General features: G+C 49.0%; 1 protein-coding gene and 1 long non-coding RNA gene across 3 annotated transcripts in view; both read left to right on the top strand.

Annotated features, from left to right (window-relative positions):
- Positions 1-7,580, top strand: part of TMEM121 (transmembrane protein 121) — a 31,709-nt gene extending 24,129 nt beyond the window's left edge. The window contains exons 2-3 of one of the 2 annotated variants that reach the window (XM_081194506.1): positions 3,726-4,608; positions 4,756-7,580. In XM_081194506.1, the coding sequence (XP_081050632.1) occupies positions 4,471-4,608; positions 4,756-5,409 (792 nt within the window). In that variant the 5' untranslated portion in view covers positions 3,726-4,470 and the 3' untranslated portion in view covers positions 5,410-7,580. Of the gene's footprint in view, positions 1-3,725 lie in introns of both variants that reach the window. The other variant, XM_081194505.1, reaches the window with a different exon arrangement.
- The window catches only part of LOC308587137, a 74,817-nt gene that overhangs the window by 44,637 nt on the left and 10,572 nt on the right, over positions 1-19,608 (top strand). The window lies entirely within an intron of this gene.

Raw genomic sequence — 19,608 nt, 5'->3', positions numbered from 1 at the left:
TCAGCGTGTTTTTACATGAGTAGAATGTGTCCTTTTATTTAAAATGCATCTCTGGGTTATTTGTGGGGCATAGGAATTTGTTCATTCCCCCCCCCCAAAAAAAATATATAGTCCAGCCCACCACATGGTCTGAGGGATGGTGGATCAGCCCACAGGTGAAAAAGGTTGCTGGCCCCTGATCTAAGGTGACCTTGTTGCAGTCAACTAGCATGGCCATTCTGTAGACTCAGACTGGTAGTGGATCCCAAGAAGAGGTGGATCCCAGTGCTTGATAAGCAGAGATGCCACGGTTCCACTCCCTCAACCCTCTCCCAAATGAACAGTAGCAACCACTACTACCACCACCAGTGCCGGATTTACGAATAAGCTAAACAAGCTATAGCTTAGGGCCCCACTCTCTTGGGGGGCCCCCCAAAAATTCAAAGGGGGAAAAAACCTGGATGTACATTTCCAAAATATAAGATAAAAAACAAATAAAATAAAACCTACAAACAGCAACAGCGTTTTGTGTTGTGTAGGCTCCTATAGCCTGCTCCCTAAAATATTACTGGTTTGCTCATTTCTGTATATAGCAGGCATATACTGTATATAGCTTGGCCCCCCAAGCAATTTGGGAAATGAATCTGTTGTGGCCTCCAAGCACCTGCTGGTCAGCTTGTTCTGCCCAGGAACCAATGCATCTATGGAGAACTGCAACTCTCCTGAATCAACCCTTGGAACTGTCCACTTGCCGGCTCGCGCATACGCCCTGCTCTGTTTTCTGGCCGTTGGTCGGCTCACGCAGGCACCCTCTCTACTTTGGGGTGAAATCCTTAAAAAAAGCTCAACAACTTTGGCCAGCTCTCATGCATCAAAATCTGGCCCTCTTCATCAAATCTGGCCCTCTTTTCAAAGTTTGAACACCACTGATATATAGGATGCCTACATTCTGCATGTGCAAATGGCTTTAGATTCCTATTAGGTCCATAAATCATCATATAGCATATAAAGGGACCCCTGACCATTAGGTCCAGTCGTGGCCGACTCTGGCGTTGCGGCGCTCATCTCTCTTTATTGGCCGAGGGAGTGGGCTTACAGCTTCCGGGTCATGTGGCCAGCATGACTAAGCCGCTTCTGACAAACCAGAGCAGTGCATGGAAACACTGTATACCTTCCCGCCAGAAGGTGCTTTCGAACTGCTAGACTGACGTGCTTTCGAACTGCTAGATTGGCAGGAGCAGGGACTGAGCAACGGGAGCTCCCCCCATCGCGGGGATTCGAACCTTCTGATCGGCAAGTCCCAGGCTCTGTGGTTTAACCCACAGTGCCAAAACAGCGACCATTTGTTGTTGACAAAGGACGGGTGGACATTTAAAGTGCCCCATTACCTTCAGTAGCTCAGGGCCTCATCAAAACCTAAATCCGGCCCTGACCTCCACCAAAGCCACTTTGAAGGGCTTGGGTCTGCCTGCGTACTAGGGCTTGAGTTCCATGCTCCCCAATGTTTGGGTTTCCCCAGTCCAAAGTGCATGCATGAGGTGCCTAAGATGGATGACAGACAAGCTCTGCCTTGAGAGACATGTATTATACTGAGGAGAAGAACTGCTTCATGCGATATGTAGGAAGAGACACGTTGTTCTCCAGTGCGTGGCTGCAGGCTATTCAGAACAACCCACAGAAAGGCAGAGACAATTTAATTAAATATTGAAAAGTGAGGTCAAGTGATTAAAATAATTCTGCCATTTTTAGGAATAAGCTTGCCTTTGGTACCTTTGCCGCAGGCTGTTTCGCTGCGTTAATTCTGGGAGTTCCACTTTTGGCGGCCCATGCCTTGCTCTTGCCAGGCAAATTCATGAGGGAAGCAAATATGCAAATTGGGCGTCTTTGCGGACTCATCTGGGATTCGAAGCAACAAACAAACACTTTCATGCAAAACCAGAATGGAACCCCTGAAGTCATGAGCCCGACTGCCTTTGAATCTCCATTCCTTTGATCGCAACAATTGCCAATTGCCACAGCTCCGATTTCCATAGAGATCTTTGCTTGCTGCTGGGAAATGAATGAGAGCTTAGGGACTGCACACAGAGAAAGGAATGGCTCAGCCTTCTGACAGCGGCTGGCCAGATGCCACAGGGAAAGTCTCAGGCGTGAAAAGGTGGCAGCATCCAGACCTTCCTGTCTGCTGTTCCCCACATCTGACTGCTCATCGTCTCTGCCCTGGGAGTGCTGAGCAGCCTTCCCCAATATGATACCCTCCAGATATGTCAAACCAGCTGCCCTCCAGAGCTGTTCTTGCTGGGAAAGATGGAGGTTATAGTCCAAAACATCTGGAGGGCATCAAGTTGGAGAAGGCTGGTTTGGAGCCTCTGATGTATCTGTTATCCAAGACTCATAGAATCATAGAATCATAGAGTTGGAAGAGACCACAAGGGCCATCGAGTCCAACCCCCTGCCAAGCAGGAAACACCATCAGAGCACTCCTGACATATGGTTGTCAAGCCTCTGCTTAAAGACCTCCAAAAAAGGAGACTCCACCACACTCCTTGGCAGCAAATTCCACTGTCCAACAGCTCTTACTGTCAGGAAGTTCTTCCTAATGTTTAGGTGAATCTAGATTCATTGAATCTAGATTCAGGTAGGTAGCCGTGTTGGTCTGACGCTGTCGAAATAAATTAAAAAATTGTCCAGTAGCACCTTAGAGACCAGCTACGTTTGTTCTGCGTATATGGAAATGTAAAGAAAAAGAAGGAACATTTTATCACATGTTGTGGGAATGTAAAAAAGTGAAAAGCTTCTGGGAAATGATATATAATGAGATAAAAAAAATATGTTGAAATATACATTCATAAAGAAACCAGAAGCATTTTTACTGGGCATGGTAGGAAGTGATATAAATAGAAAAGAATGTAAGCTGTTTTTATATGCAACGACGGCAGCAAGAATATTATTGGCACTAAAATGGAAGCAAGAAGAATTACCGACGAAAGAAGAATGGAGGATGATATTAATGGACTATGCAGAACTAGATAAACTAACAGGAAGGATTCGAAATCTGCGGGACCAGAAATTCACAGAAGACTGGTGTAAATTTACAGACTATTTGAAAAGTAATTGTGATGATCAGACTACGTTCGTAGGTTTGCAAGAAGTTTTGTGAGGTGAATTATTGGAACTATTGCAAAAATGGATAAAGGGGAGGATGGTTAGTTAAGATAATTAAAGGCAATATGAATTTAAGAAATGCATAAGAAGTGGTTAAAACAGTGGATCATCAGAGGTGCTGATGGGAAGTCCAAAAAAAGATTGTATAAGTGGTGAAGTTTTGTGGTATGTATTATAATTTATATGTTAAAATTAATAAAAATTATTATTAAAAAAGTTTGTTCTGTGTATAAGCTTTCATGTGCATGGCATCTGAAGAAGTGAGCATGCACACGAAATCTTATACCCAGAACAGACTTAGCTGGTTTCTAAGGTGCTACTGGACGATTTTTTAATTTTTTCATGGGATCTAATAAACCCCACCAAGTGATTCTGTGAGCACATTGGCCACGCTAGCTGGCAGCCAACTCCCCAGAAGTTTTCAGGATGCCAACAAGACTAACAAAAGCTTCTGTGATCTCCCAGCTTTGCCTAAATGAATGAAAAATGTGATGTTTACTGGTGAGGTATTAGCTCAGATCGCAATTGAATAGGATGCAGGTTCTCGATACATCCTCTCATGTCTTTTCTTTGGTTTATTTCAGATCTGAATGGATGTCTCCCGGAAAGCGATGGCTGAGCGGAACCCTTGCTTGGAAATGCAAGTCTTGTTCACCATGGATCCTGCTCCAAATAGGTTTGGGTCAGGAGGAGCAGAACATGTCACAGGAGAAAGGATACCCTGGGAAATGTCTGTGCTGGTCCTGTCTGCGGCTCTGGAAGAGTCTGAGCCAGCTGAGGAGTAACATTTTCCCCTTTTACACTGATACGGCTGTCCGATAGTTTCTCTAATTGTTGAGGATCTGAACAAGTTGCTGCCAGGAGGCCCATAAGAAAGATTGCCCTCTGGCCAGTGCGGGACTCCTCTTACCTCTAAGAAGGAAATTAATAGTGAAAAGTCAGAGAGAATCGAGAGTGGGAAGGGACGGAAGGGGGAGGAAGGGAAAGGCTGGTGCTTTCAGGGGTACTGAGAATAGTCCTGGGCAGAAGGCAGTTCCAGTAGTGGGCAGCGAAGGATTTGCTTGAGGTCATTCCATGAAGGAACCTCCATCCACACATTGCAAAGCCTTTAGGAGCAATGATTGTGTCGAGAGAGTTGTGTTTCTGGGCTACTGGAGCCTGAGGACATCACATGAAGTCTCTGGTCCATCTGCCATTGCTTTGCTGGAACTTCTTCTGCGGCAAAGGACTTCTGCTGCCCGCCTTGTGACACTCCATCAGAGATGAGCGCAGGCCTGCCTTTGTAGCAAGGAGGCCCGAGGGAAGAGTGGGCGCTTCCATCGTCTCACCATGGTGCTTCCACCCCCGGACAAGCGGCATGTGTGTCTCACCACTATTGTTATAATGACCAGCATGGCATTCATGGATGCTTATCTAGTGGAGCAGAATCAGGGGCCCCGTAAGATTGGCGTCTGCATCATCGTCCTGGTAGGAGACATCTGCTTTCTGATTGTGCTGCGCTACGTGGCTGTCTGGGTGGGGGCTGAGGTCAAAACGGCCAAGCGTGGCTATGCTATGATTCTGTGGTTCCTCTACATCTTTGTACTGGAAATCAAACTCTACTTTATATTCCAGAACTACAAGGCTGATAAGAGAAACCTGGAGACAGTGGCCAGGAAGGCACTGACCTTGCTGCTCTCCATCTGCGTGCCAGGACTATACTTGGTGCTCGTGGCTTTGGACAGCATGGAATACATCCGCACTTTTCGGAAGAAAGAGGACTTGCGAGGAAGGCTCTTCTGGGTAGCCTTAGACCTCCTGGACATCTTGGACATTCAAGCCAATCTGTGGGAGCCACACAAGACGGGGCTGCCCATCTGGGCAGAGGGTCTCATGTTCTTCTACTGCTACATTCTTCTCCTGATCCTCCCTTGCGTATCGCTCAGCGAAATCAGCATGCAAGGGGAGCACATTGCTCCGCAGAAAATGATGCTCTACCCTGTCCTGAGCCTGGTGACCATCAACGTCGTCACCATCTTCATCCGCGCCATCAACATGGTGTTGTTCCAAGACAGCAGAGTCTCCACCATCTTCATCGGCAAGAACATCATCGCCATCGCCACCAAGGCCTGCACGTTCCTGGAGTACAAGAAGCAGGTGAAGGAGTTTCCCCAAAACGCCATTGCTCTTGAGCTGCAGCAGAACTCGGTGCCCCACAACCAGACGGTCCACAGTTCGCAGGGCATTGCCCACGAGCAGTCGCCCACCAGGGAGATCTTGGACACATGACAGGGCTCCTCGGGCGTTGGCGCTCGCTCACCTTCCCTTGGCGGAGTGGGAGAGGGGGATTGTGCTCTCACCCCAGCACCCAGAGCTGCCCCCACCCCCGGCACAAGGTTCTGATCAAAGTGGTGGGACACCCCATGCATCTCAGGTATTTCCTTGGGGCCCTCTAGAAAGAAAACAAAACCAAATGGACCTCCGGAGAAGAACTCTGCCCCAGTCAGCATCTGATCTTTTCTATCTGTTTGTTACCTGTGCATCACAACATGACGGGAATGAGGATTTTTGTTATCACAGTCTTTTCTAAGGAAGGGAAGGGGAGGGCGGGGAGGGGAGGGAGAATCAGGCCTTGCACTTTTACCAGTGTCCCTGTAAACATGGGTGTCTTATTTAAAATGGCTGTGTTTACAGTTTCTTATTTTTAAGACGAAAAAGCCACACCCGTTTGATCATTGCTGGGAACTCCAGCAGAGTCTGAACGGTTTTATAACATCCGGCAGCAGCTCCTGGTTCTCTTCAGGTGTAGGTGCAAAAGTTGAGGCATGGCAATTCGCTGGGAAAAGAGGACCTCCAATGTGGCCAAAGTGCTAAGGCAGCCACACCAGGAACAGCGTTTGACAGCCAACGGAATGCTTTGTAAGGGTCATTCTGATGCTTTGTCAAATAATTCAGCACAAGGTTCCTGGGTTTATTTTATTTGGGGGTTGGGGGGGTAGGATGATTTTCTCATTTTCCAACTCTCAGTCCTGGTGGCTTGATTTTTCCGGGGGGGGGGGGTGTTTCGCCAGAGGGGGTCAGGGTGAGGAGAGCGGCTGGATGGGGCTACAAGTGGAAGCTGCAACCCTAAGGATCATTTTTATTCTAGCAGCAGCAGCAGCAGCTGAATTTAAAACAGGGCTGCTTTTGTATAAACCACACAGTCTTTCTCTAGGCGAGAGCAGGAGCCGGTCCCTCTGTGCAGGTCAGAGGAGCAGCAGTCAGATCCAGCAGAGAATGGGCAGCAGTCGGATCCAAGCACCATGAAAACGCTACCAAGACTGGAGGTCCCAACCAAGCCGAAATAAGGTCTTGCAGTGTCTCTGTCCCGCTTTGAAGCTGCTAGCAGCAAATAAGGCTGACATCCAAGCAGGGCCGTGTCCCAGTGACCCCTCCCTTATCGGTGATCTTTTCTCCTATTTCCACACAAAGCTCTGGCTTCTCCTGGGCAGCCTCGCAGTGTCTGGGGGCAGCTGCTCCCATTTCATGTGTCATGCGCCATGCGCCGTACACCTCCCTACCCCCTTCAGCCATGAGGCCCATTGCTCACTTGCCCCATTCAGCTGCACAGGAGAAGGGGTCCCGTTTGGCGGCCTGCTGCCATAGCCCAAGCGGTCAAGTTCCCAGTTGTGCTGAGGTTGCCACCAGCCCGTGTTTTCATTGTACATTTTGATACCTCGGCCTGGGTGTCAGAACAGAATACATCAGTTCCCTTATGCAAACCAACAATGGGATGCCTCTCTGAGGAGGTGGGCCTTGGTGCAAAAGGAAGAGGGCTGGCAAACCCCATGGGCTGCCATTTCTTCCTCTAACCCACCCCTAACCGGGCAAGCAATACCCAGCCATTGTGTTCCATGCCACCAATTGGATGGCATAGGAGGAGCGGGACCCCGAGGCTCAGTGGCAGAGGAAAGATTTGAGCTTTCTGACCCATGGAATTGTCACTCCGCCAAGTAATGGCGGGGAGAGATATGAGGAGATGCAAACAGAGGGCGAGCAGAGGAGGGGTGTGTCCGGAAAAATGTGGGTGACTCAAGGGGGTCTGTGCTGCGGAGTCTTGCTTTGCAAGGTGCTGTGCATGGGAGCAGCAGCTTCTTGGGTCCTGAAACCCTCCCCTGCCTCCAGGGGGGCCTTCATTCTTCTCCACCACTCCTACGAAGCCGCTACTCTCAGGCCATAACAGCAGGGTGTGTGTTTTGGAGTCATCCAGCTGCAGCCGTCCTCAAAAAGGAATTACAGAAAGGTGCCGGGCTCGCCCAACAAGAGGGTACTCTCAGATCACGTTATCACTTGCCTGAGAAGCGACACAGTTCCGAGGGAGAGTTTGTTCCCTGCACAGGACTCTGTTTTTATTTTGTTTGAAGACCGTTCTGTTTTTATGTAATAAAGGGTTCTGGACACCCAGCGGGCAGCTGCTTTCACTATCTGTGTGTCTTATTTGCCAACCCTTCAATTTCATCCCTGCTCTTCTCCAGAAGTCCGCACAACATCTGCAAACACCTGTACAGGAAGTCCATCTCTGTAGCATCCTCCTCCCGGTCTTTCTCAGGAGACCAACTACTCAGTTTCAGGCAGCCAAGTTATGGCAGAGAACCCCTCCAGATGATATTCTTCCCCAAACCCATCCTACTACCTTGCAGCTCCCGTTGCAGAACTAGGACCAGCTGATTTTCTACCTCTGAGTGGAGGAAGGTAAGGTTAAGGAGAAAAGGAGCCCACTTCCTAGGAGCGGACCCCAGGCAGTCTGCCAGGAAGGCTGACAGCCGCTCTTGCTGTCACCTGATGGGTTTTCACTTTTGTGACTGGACATGGATCCTTATTTTTGTGGGAATGTTCAGGGATGCAGGAGAGGATATATTGTCTAATTCTATCCTTATCCAACTTGTGTTAACAAGTTTCCAAAATATCAGCAGAGTAAAACATTCCCCTTTATTTAAGTTTGCAATGGCAGTGTTGACTCAGGCTCACTTAAGCCTCTATAATAACTATACTGGTAAAAAGGTAAAGGTACCCCTGCCCATACGGGCCAGTCTTGACAGACTCTAGGGTTGTGCGCTCATCTCACTCTAGAGGCCGGGAGCCAGCGCTGTCTGCAGACACTTCCAGGTCACGTGGCCAGCGTGGCAAAGCTGCTCTGGCGAGCCAGCACCAGAGCAGCACACGGAAATGCCGTTTACCTTCCCGCTATAAAGCGGTACCTATTTATCTACTTGCACTTAAAGGTGCTTTCGAACTGCTAGGTGGGCAGGAGCTGGGACCGAACGACGGGAGCTCACCCCACCGCAGGGATTCGAACCGCCGACCATGCAATCGGCAAGTCCTAGGTGCTGAGGTTTTACCCACAGCGCCACCCGCGTCCAACTATACTGGTAATTTCCCCTTATTCCCTCATAAAATACAAGAGATGACACAGTCTTTTACAAAAGTATAAAAAGAGTTTACTTACACTCTGTTAACAGTCAGATCCCAGAAGGCAGACTTAAGCTTAGTGAAGTAATATACATTTTGTTGTCTATCTTATAAGAAGATAGTCCCTTTGTCCTCTCTTGGCTGGGAGCCAAGAGGGCATCTTTCACTCAGGAGATGTTGTTCCTTCGATGCATGGGGTGAAAGAGAGAGAGATGGCTGCCCTGTCCTGTGGTTTTATCATTACCTGCACAGGTGAGGCCACACCCACCTCCAGTCACATGCGGAGGAAGTCCAGTCAAAGGTAACTATAGGGTTCTGGCGCTCATCTCGCTTTCAGGCCAAGGGAGCCGGCATTTGTCCATAGACAGCTTTCCGGGTCATGGAGCCAGCAGGACTAAACCACTTCTGGTGCAACGGGACACTGTGACGGAAACCAGAGCGCACAGAAACACTGTTTACCTTCCCACCACAGCGGTACCTATTTATCTACTTGCACTGGTTTGCTTTTGAACTGTTAGATTGACAGGAGCTGGGACAAACAACGGGAGCTCACAGGGATTCGATCCACCGACCTTCTGATAGGCAAGCCCAGTGGTTTAGACCACAGTGCCATCCACTTCATATTCTCCTCTATCTCCCCCCGGTCCAGGGGCAGCCCATCCCATTTCACCTCCTGGGGTGAAAGGGGAAGGTAACGGCTAGCCCCTCCACCAAAGCCTCTCTCACCAGGGCATCTGGTAAAATGTCCCGGAGCACCCCCTGATATGACTGGAAACTGCTGCCGCTGTGCAACCCCAGCAGCAATGAGTGGGGCATCCACAGTGGCACTGCCCCACAGGATTCCCTCGCCCAAAGTGGCTGCTTCAGTATGCCTTGGGGCAGCCTGGCTCTGGCCCAAGGCCAACTCCTTCCCTCCCTCAGCCTGCGCGGAGGGAGAGCCAGAGAGAGGCATCGCTCCTGCGCGGCGGGAGAGGGAGCAGCCGGAGCGATGCCCCAAACGAAGGCATGGGACCGGAGGGGAAATCCTCCCGGCGTGACGCTGCGCGCTGACGTCACGGGGCGGGGCTTTAATGGTGGTGTGCCGCGAGATTTTTTTTCAGTAAAGAGGTGTGCCGTTGCCCAAAAACGTTTGGGAAACACTGGCATATTGTATAAAGGTGCAAAGCCCTTCTTTCGCACCCTGTGAAACATAAATGCACAGAGTTTTTTAAAAACTGGGCAACAGCAGCCCGGCCGCAATCCTGAGCCTCCCCCGATCAGTCAAAACAAGGGGGGAAGGGGGCAGGAGATCTGTACCGCTGGACATCCCCGGTTCCCCTTTGGCAACGGCAGTCAGCAGCCCGGAGCCTGCCTGGTAGCGCAGTGGGCTCTGGCTGGCTTCAGGAGCTGCTCGCCACTCGCTGCTGTGGCACCCGCCATTTTTCCTCACTGGAAGTCCCCATATGATGTGTTGCCCACAAGACACATCATATGGGGGCTTCCATCGAGGAAAAATGGTGGGCGCCACGGCAGCGAGCAGCTCCTGAAGCCAGCCAGAGCCTACTGCGCTACCAAGCAGGCTCTGGGCTGCTGACTGCCGCTGCCGCCTCTGCCACATTTCCCAGGGACAGCTTTGCAAATCTGGGGACATTCCAGGGACAGATTTGCAAACCCAGGGACTGTCCCCAGGAACCGGGGACATCTGGTAACCCTAGTTTAGACGACAGCGCCACCCTCGTCCCTTTTAGCAGGCATGTGCAGGGTTTCTCCTACAGGACTTGGCCAGGAAGTTTAGAGCTGTGCCAGAACATTGCCCTTAATTTGGCAGCCCCTTTTAAGTTGCAACATCAGGGCCCTTTGGGCTAGTTTTCCCAGATGGGGCTTCCTTGGAGGGCTACAGTGGTAGCAACATTGCCTGCCTTCCCCTGGCTTGCCCAGCCTGCAGAGGTACAAAGGAACCAAGATGAAGGTAAGCTCCGGGGAGGACTCCAGGGGGCCGCCCCAAATTCAACGGATACTGTGACTCACCCTTAGCTAGGTGCTTTAGCTGCAGCTCTTCCCCTCCCCTGCCCCAGGTAGAGAGTGTCAGCTTTTAACGGCTGTATGACAGTCAATTATTCAGTCCCAGACTCGGAGCATCATGCTAAGCTTTCTGCACGCTTGGCATGGTCTATGCCGTTAGAAAAGATGCTGCCGCCGAAGGGAGCAGTGGGGCAGGCATGGAGAGGGAGGAATCCTTTGGACGAAAGCCAGAAGGAAGGGGAGATGACCTATTTTCTTCCAAAGAATAAGCAATCCATTCGGAAGTGATGCTATGTAGTTCCTTGGCAGCAAATCCTTTCAAAGGACGAGGCTTATACTAAAGTAGGGAAGAGATCTCAGAGTCACAGTGGGAGGAGAAGATTTTTTTTGTGGGGGGAGCAGGGTGAGGAGTAACCGAAAGAGGCAGCTAAAAACAGCCACCAGCATGACTCAATGGAGGCTCCCTCCCCCATCATTTTAGGGACCATTCTGTGTCCCTCCCTCTTATTTAGATGCTAATACTCAAGTTCCTGGCTGAACCAATCCTGCAACTTATAGCAGGCAGCTTAATGCAACCAGTAGCTCAGCCTGTGGCAGCTGTGAAAAGGGCGAATGTCTTGTTAAGAGATCGTGGCACTGGCAGTCTTGTTTTGGATCCCTTTGGATCCCCTTCCCACCGATTTTTTAGCATCGTGGGAATGTTCCGGGAGGCAGGAGAGGATATATTGTTTAATGATATCCTTCCTAACTTGCATTAGCAAGCTCTATATCGTAGCAGAGTTTAAACATTCCCCTTTAAATGCACAGCGGTTTGCTTGTTGCAGGCTTATCTGAGCCTCTCTATATAAGATTCCTGGTAAGATCCCTTCTGGTCCCTCTTAAAAAGAACAGACACGACAATCTTATTAAAGTCTATATAAAAGCAATTTACTCACATTCATTCAGTTCACAGTTGGATCCCTGAAGGCAGACTTAGGTTACAAAAGTATATATACATGTGGAACTATCCCATAAGGCAGTTAGTCCCAAGTGACTGCCGACAGTCACTTCTGCTAACACGTGGAAAAACAAAATGGAGGAGAAGAAGGAAAAGAAGAACGTGTGCTCCCCTACCTAGATTAGGCCACACCCACATCTAGTCACATGCAGAGGAAGTTTGTCCCCGCTCAGGAGGAAACAGGAAGTTTTCTCCTGGCTGGTACAAAGCATCCCCTAGCATGACCATTCTAGGAATGTTGTACTTGACTGCTATGTGTTTCACATCCCACAAGCGTGGGGTTCACCTTGATCACAGCTGCCCTTTCTACAAATCTGTGGTGCAGCCACAATTGGATCTCATGTTCAGCTCTGGGAGCCTTGTCTCCAAAGAGAAAAGGTTCAGGAGGAGGCTACTGAATGACCGGGTTGCCGAAGCAGGGGGAGAGGGCGGCTTAGCAATGATGGAGGTTTATACAATTATGTGCGGCATGGAGGAAGCAAGTTCTTTTCTCTCCCTCTCATAGTACAGTGGTACCTCGGGTTACATACGCTTCAGGTTACAGACGCTTCAGGTTGCATACTCCGCTAACCCAGAAATAGTGCTTCAGGTTAAGAACTCTGCTTCAGGATGAGAACAGAAATTGTGCTCCGGCGGTGCGGCGGCAGCGGGAGGCCCCATTAGCTAAAGTGGTGCTTCAGGTTAAGAACAGTTTCAGGTTCAGAACGGACCTCCGGAATGAATTAAGTACTTATCCTGAGGTACCACTGTACTAGAACTGAACTGGGAAGAGGGAAACTTCTCATGCCACCTTCAGCTCCTTGCATGGGACATGGGTAGCGCTGTGGTCCAAACCACTGAGCCTCTTGGGCTTGCCAATCAGAAGGTTGGCGGTTTGAATCCCCACGACAAGGTGAGCTCCCGTTGCTCTGCCCCAGCTCCTGCCAACCTATCAGTTTGAAAGCACAACAGTACAAGTAGATAAATAGGTATCACTGTGGCGGGAAGGTAAACGGAGTTTCCGTGCACTCTGGTTTCCGTCACGGTGTTCCGTTGCGCCAGAAACGGTTTAGTCCTGCTGGCCACATGACCCGGAGAGCTGTCTGTGACAAACGCCGGCTCCCTCGGCCTGAAAGCGAGATGAGCGCCGCAACCCCATAATCACCTTTGACTGGACTTAACTGTCCAGGGATCCTATACCTTTTACCTTTACCTTGGAGGAAAAGGGAGATCGGGGGCTGAAGTGAAATGGTCACCAGGGAGGGCCGGCTCGCTCATGAGACAGACTGAAGCAGCCACTTCAGGCAGCCAAATCCTGTGGAACAGTTCCCCGAAGGCGCCTCCCTTGGGCGCATGGCTGCAGCAGCTTGTAGCTGGATCTTGTGGAACTCTGCTGGAATCCACTGCAGCTGCAGAACCCTGGCAGGCAAGGCTTCCAGGGTGGGGGAAGGAGCAGTGTTCTGGGGGGGGGCACCTTCCCAATTTGCCTGGCTGCCCCTGCCAGTAGGTGATGTACTGAGGGATGCTTCAGTGACAACTTGGGTGGGTGGGTGGGGGGCGGAGCTGCAGTCTCATCACTGAAACTGTTTTGGATGCTTATCGCGGCAGCAGCTGTTCTTTCCTTCCCTTCTTAGGAGCCCCGCTGGACCTGACAAAAGGCTTATTTAATGCAATATCCTCTTTCCCCCAGAGACCAACCATATGCCTCTGGAAAGGGGGGCAAAATCTCCCTCCCTCCCCACGATCCCCCAAATCTGCCACCGAGAGGCTGCCTCTGTGCCTGAAGGCAGTACAAGCGCCGCTGGGATTAGTCGCCATTGGTGGTCTTCTACTCCATAATTCTGTCTGTGGAAAGAATATTATAATTAATTATACCGCCCTATACCCACAGGGTCTCAGGGCTGCTCACGGAACAAGATCAACATAAAACACCACAACAAATACAGTGGTACCTCGGGTTACATACGCTTCAGGTTACACACGCTTCAGGTTACAGACTCCACTAACCCATAAATATTACCTCGGGTTAAGAACTTTGCTTCAGGATGAGAACAGAAATCGTGCTCCGGCGGTGCGGCAGCAGCAGGAGGCCCCATTAGCTAAAGTGGTGCTTTAGGTTAAGAACAGTTTCAGGTTAAAAACGGACCTCCGGAACGAATTAAGTACTTAACCTGAGGTACTACTGTAATCAAAACGGAAACCACAACCCAATAACACTGGCCCCCCTCCCCGCCAAAAGAGTCACATTTTAAAAGGGTATGGGATGTCGATCAGGTCAACCAAAGGCCTGGTCAAAAAGAACCATTTTTGCCTGGTGCCTAAGGGTGTCTAATGAAGGCGCCAGGTGAACTTCCCTGGGGAGAGCATTCCACAAATGGGGAGCCACTACTGAGAAGGCCCCGTTCTCGTGTTGCCACCCTCCGGACCTCTCGAGGAGGAGGCACACGAAGGAGGGCCTCAGAAGATGATCTCAGCGTCCAGGTAGGTTCATATGGAAAGAGGCAGTCCTTGAGGTGTTGCGGTCCTGAGCCATTTAAGGCTTGATAGCTCAAAGCCAGCAATTTGAACTGGGCCCGGAAACAAAGCTAGGAGAAGGAGGTGTTGGAAGCTGGAGAAGCAACAGGGTTTAGTGAGCAGGAAGCAGATGGGGCAGAGGGCAGTCCAGACTCAGAGGCAGGAGAGGAGGGGGACCAGGAGACAGAAATCAGCCAGGCTGCTGAAGAATCCAGGGAGTCTTCCCATCCTGCTGCGACCAACTCCCTTGCTCCTGGTCTCCCAGAACATGCAGATAAATGTAGAGGACAAAACATAGGAGCCTTAGGCTGCTGGGGAAGGAGCCTTACAGAGCAGTGAAAAGGTGAGGAGCTTCAGTCCTTGCAACAGCTTCAGTGGGGCAAGACCTACTGGGAAGACTGGCTGTGATCACCAGGCATGAGCTGTTTTGGTGTGGGGGGTTTTTGAAGAAAGAATTCACTGACAGTGGGTGTTTTATTGCTGATCTGCACCAGACTCCAGCTGCTGACACTCTCCCACGGCATGAGAAGGCTAGGAATGTCCCACACAAAAAAATAATTAAGTGCAGCTTAAATTCGCGACCTTATAATAATAGTAATCATTTATTATTTATACCCTGCCTATCTGGCTGGGCTTCCCTGGCTACTCTGAGTGGCTTCCAACAGAATATTAAAATACAGTAATCCATCAGACATTAAAAGCTTCCCTAAAAAGGGCTGCCTTCAGATGTCTTCTAAGAGTCTAGTAGTTGTTGTTCTCTTTGACATCTGGTGGGAGGGCGTTCCACAGTGCGGGCGCCACTACCGAGGAGGCCCTCTGCCTGGTTCCCTGTAACTTGGCTTCTCGCAGCGAGAGAACCGCCAGAAGACCCTCGGTGCTGGACCTCAGTGTCCGGGCAGAACGATGGGGGTGGAGACGTTCCTTCAGGTATACTGGACTGAGGCTGTTTAGGGCTTTAAAAGTCAGCACCAACGCTTTGAATTGTGCTCAGAAACATACTGGGAGCCAGTGTAGGTCTTTCAAGACTGGTGTTATGTGGTCTCGGCATAACGATATTGTTGCTGAAACAGACATATGGTAAAACGGAACGGGTGTGACTGTGGAATATTAAGGGCACGGCTTATATTTGGGTGTTGTCTTTTTTTCCTTTTACCCCCTTGAATTTTACAGGTGCAGCTTATATTCTGGTACAGCTTATATTTGGGCCAATACAGTATGTTGTGATCTTTTCTGTGAACTGACCTGAAACCTCCGGGTATAGGGTGGTATATAAAATATCATCATCACCACCACCACCACCATCATCATCTGCTCCCTCTTCTCCCTCTGACCACTCATCGTTGTCCCACCACCAATCCCCTGGCTCTGAGCATTCTTCCCCTGGGGATTCCTCTGGGAGTTCCTCAGCTTGTGCCTCCCAGCACTCCTCAGCATCCAGCCAGCCCAAGAAAGTGAATCTGGAAGCCTTAGGGCTTCATCTTGGTGTCACAGCTGGCTATAGCAAAATACATGCAAATTGCACAGAATCCAGCTTTTCGTGTGTACCTTTAAAGCACTGGTAAGGTAAAGGTAAAGGGACCCCTGACCATTAGGTCCAGTCGTGACTGACTCTGGGGTTGCGGCGCTCATCTCGCTTTATTGGCCGAGGGAGCCAGCGTACAGCCTCCGGGTCATGTGGCCAGCATGACTAAGCCGCTTCTGGCGAACCAGAGCAGCACACGGAAATGCCGTTTACCTTCCCGCCAGAGTGGTACCTATTTATCTACTTGCACTTTGATGTGCTTTCGAACTGCTAGGTTGGCAGGAGCAGGGACCGAGCAACGGGAGCTCACCCCGTCGCGGGGATTCGAACCGCCGACCTTCTGATTGGCAAGTCCTAGGCTCTGTGGTTTAACCCACAGTGCCACTCGTGCCCCTTGCAGTGGTGCTTCACAGTAAATCAGGTGGTACAAGTTCAACCACCTGAAAAGCAGGGCCTTGAGACATTGCAGGCGGAAGGGGGGGGAGAACCCTGCAAAACTTCTTCAGCCAGAGACCATGGAAACCCTGACAAACCCAGATGTGTCCGGCTGGCACCATGGGCTCCTCAGCCCTGCCTATGAAAAGCCTATGGATCTGTGCTATAAATAGCGTTGCTTGTTAGAGATCTGCGCTGCTCCCACACCTGCATTTTCATGTAAATTAATTCTTGAGGAGGAAACTGAAGCTCTCGGAGGAGTTTCCATGGCTACTGGTGCAAGGAGGTCCAGTTGCACGCACTTAATGATCGCGCCTTCTCGCTGTTTATGGAAATAAAACAAATACCTCTGGAAAGCGTATTCTCAAAATGGCAGAAGGCAGAGTTCAGGGCAGAAGCACAACAGACAGATGAACTGTGAGAATTGCAGCCTGTGATCAATTGCTCGGCTAGAGTAGCACATTAGTTAAATGCCCATCCCCCCACTTGGGAGCAGCCAAGAGTTGACGTTGGAGAGCACCCTTTGCAGCCACAGTCTCATCCCTTTTGGATAACGCTATGATTAATTGAAATTAAATTGAAATACTTTGTTGTCACTTGTTCGACTTGTATACAGTGAGATTACACGAGCACCCCCCACTCAGCTCTCTTAATCTTAATTCCCCTCATTTACTGACGCACACCCACCAAACCCAAAAGTCAGTTGCCCTGTTGTTATCTTTTCATTCAGCAGCCTAACAGCCCACGGACAGAAGCTGTTCTTTACCCTGTTGGTGCGACTAATCATCCTTCTATATCTTCTGCCTGAGGGCAGGAGATCAAGAAAGTGCTGGCCAGGGTGTGAATCATCCCTGAGAATTTTCCTCACTCTCCAGGGTGTGAATCATCCCTGAGAATTTTCCTCACTCTCCTGAGGCAACGTTCTTCCGCTATTCACGGGACAGCCCATAATATCTTGTACTGTATGTACCACCCTCTGTAGGCACTTCCTATCAGATGATGTCAAACCACCATACCACACCGTGATGCAGTATGAAAGGACACTTTCTATTGTGGACCGGTAGAAGGAGATCATCAAATGTTGATTCACATCGTTCTTTCGCAATACTCTGAGGAGATGGAGTCTCTGTTGGGCTTTCTTAACCACCTGTGATGTATTGATTTTCCAAATAAGGTCTTCACTGAGATAAACTCGTAATCACTGGGCAATCTGCCCGCACGCAGTGAACCTGCAAGCTTTACCGTTCCTAACCTGGAAAAATGTGAGTAGTGGTTTTAAGTGTAGAGTTAAGAGATGCCCAGAACATCTGGCTCCCAATGTTTTTTCATATGTGGTGGACATGTAAAAGGATAAAAGAGTATTGGGAAATGATCCATGATGAATTGAAAAGCACATTTAAAAGTAATTCAGTAATCCCCCCCAAAAAAACAACAACCCAGAGTCCTTTTTGTTGGGGATAATTCAGACTGAAATTCCCAGGTATCAAAAAAAGGGTTATTTATGTACTCTACAACTGCGGCCTGTGTTTTGTTACCCCCAAAATGGAAAACGAGTGAGGTCCCAACCAAAGAGGAATGGCAACTTAAGTTGACAGAATATGCACAACTTGCAGGCTTAACATATAGAATAAGAGAAGTACATTTAAAGAGGATTGGGAAAAGTTTATTGAATATATTGAATTGTGTCCAGCTGAAAACACTGGCAGCGTTAAGATAAATTCAAAAATGAAAATAATTTTTGATGAATGCAATAACGGAAAACTGATCGGTATAGTTTTTGAAAAATATGCAGGGATTTATGATATGTAAAATGAACCATGGAAAGAGAAGAAGCAAAGTCATTGATATCTTAAGGATGTAAAATTATTTTAAATTATTATGCAGAATTATTATTTTTTAATCTTTTTTTAAAAAAAGAACATTCCACATTCCAGCCTCTGTTGCAGATCTTACTAGTAACCATGACCATAATCATAGTTGTCATATAATATGGCTAAAAAAGACAATGATTGTCCAAAGAGGATCTGAGCTTAAAAAAAGCAGAAAAACTACAGAACCAGATGCTGACAAAAGACCAAAATTTAACAGCTGCCGTTTTTCAGTGGCACAGAAATGGGGTGTGACAGAATGGTTTCCTCTTTGTCTGTTGCTGCCCCATTGTGAGATGTCCTTAATGCATCCAATGTTATTACTTATCTTGGAGTTATCATTGTCCGATTCACTCCAAAGCGGCGCCAAACTGTGGGAAAAGGGCCCCCCGCAACATTTGGAAGTGAAAATAGATATATAAAAGTCAGTGCTTTATATGATTCAGCCACATGGTGGAGCAATACACAAAGATTAAAGAAGCCATGATAGCAGGCTCTGAAAAGATGGGATTGTTTGTGTTTTCAGAGACATGGCCATGAGGCTTGGAGTTAATGACAGTCATGTTGACACCATGAACTGAAGGATCCCAGTGTTACTCTGACTCTTGGCCACAAGAAATGTGCAGCAGCAGAAAAATGCTAACGCTTTTTCTAGGCTGCATCAACAGGGTCCTGATCAAGGGAAGTCATAGTCCTGCTCTCTCCTGCCTTGGTCAGACCACACCTGGAGTCCTGTGTCCAGTTCTGGACACCACCATTTAAGAAGGATGTTGACAAGCTGGAACATGTGCAGAGGAGGGCAACCAAAATGATCAAGGGTCTGGAAACTAAGCCTTATGAGGAACGCTTGAAGGAGCTGGGCACATTTAGCCTGGAAAAGAGGAGACTGAGAGGAGATCTGATAGCCATCTCCAAATATCTTAAGGGCTGCCACGCGGAAGAGGGAAAAAGCTTATTCCCTGCTGCTCTGGAGGGTAGGACTCGAACCCATGGCTTCAAGTTACAAGAAAAGAGATTCCCACTGATACGGAAGGGGGGGCATGTCTTCTTCACCTCCTTCTTCACTACAATATATCCATTTATTTCCAATTGTCAATGTCAAAAGGGACTAAAATCTATAAAATTCATAGATAATCAACGTGCCAATTTGCTCAATTTCTCTAGGACCCCATGACACCTCCCCTGTCCTCCATAATCCCTCAAGCAAGGTGTCAAGACCCTAATCCGGTCAAATCGCTCTGCCAAGCCTTTCCTCCGGGCGATGCCAGGTGACAGACTATGCATACATGGACCATTGTCTTCTCAGGATGTGCTTATCTGCGCATATCTCCAGCTCTGCATATTCCCCCCTCCCTCCTCCATATGTTAATCCGGTGTAACCCAACCTCTTCCTAATGTATTCATGATGTAATCTGTGTAACCCAACCTCTTCTTAATGTATTCATGATGTAACTGGGATGTATTTTGCACTGTATTCTGGGACATGGAGGGAAATTTCAAAAGTTCATGTCACCCCTTTCTCGCTGTTCAATCTCGCCTTGAACCTGTTGCGCAATAAACTTGGATCTTCTGCAGTTTGCTCCTGTCCGGCTGAGCTCATTTTCTTCCGCAGGGACCCGCGGACCTAGTCCGACAAGCTGGGTGGCAGAGTAGCCCCGCACCCACCCAGATTTTTCCGTAACACCACGAAACATTCGGAAAAACTTTCTGCCACTAAGAGCTGT

The sequence above is a fragment of the Podarcis bocagei genome (genome assembly GCF_964188305.1).
Source record: "Podarcis bocagei genome assembly, chromosome: 5".
NCBI classification, from domain to species: domain Eukaryota; kingdom Metazoa; phylum Chordata; class Lepidosauria; order Squamata; family Lacertidae; genus Podarcis; species Podarcis bocagei.
This window is presented reverse-complemented; position numbering and strand designations above follow the sequence as displayed.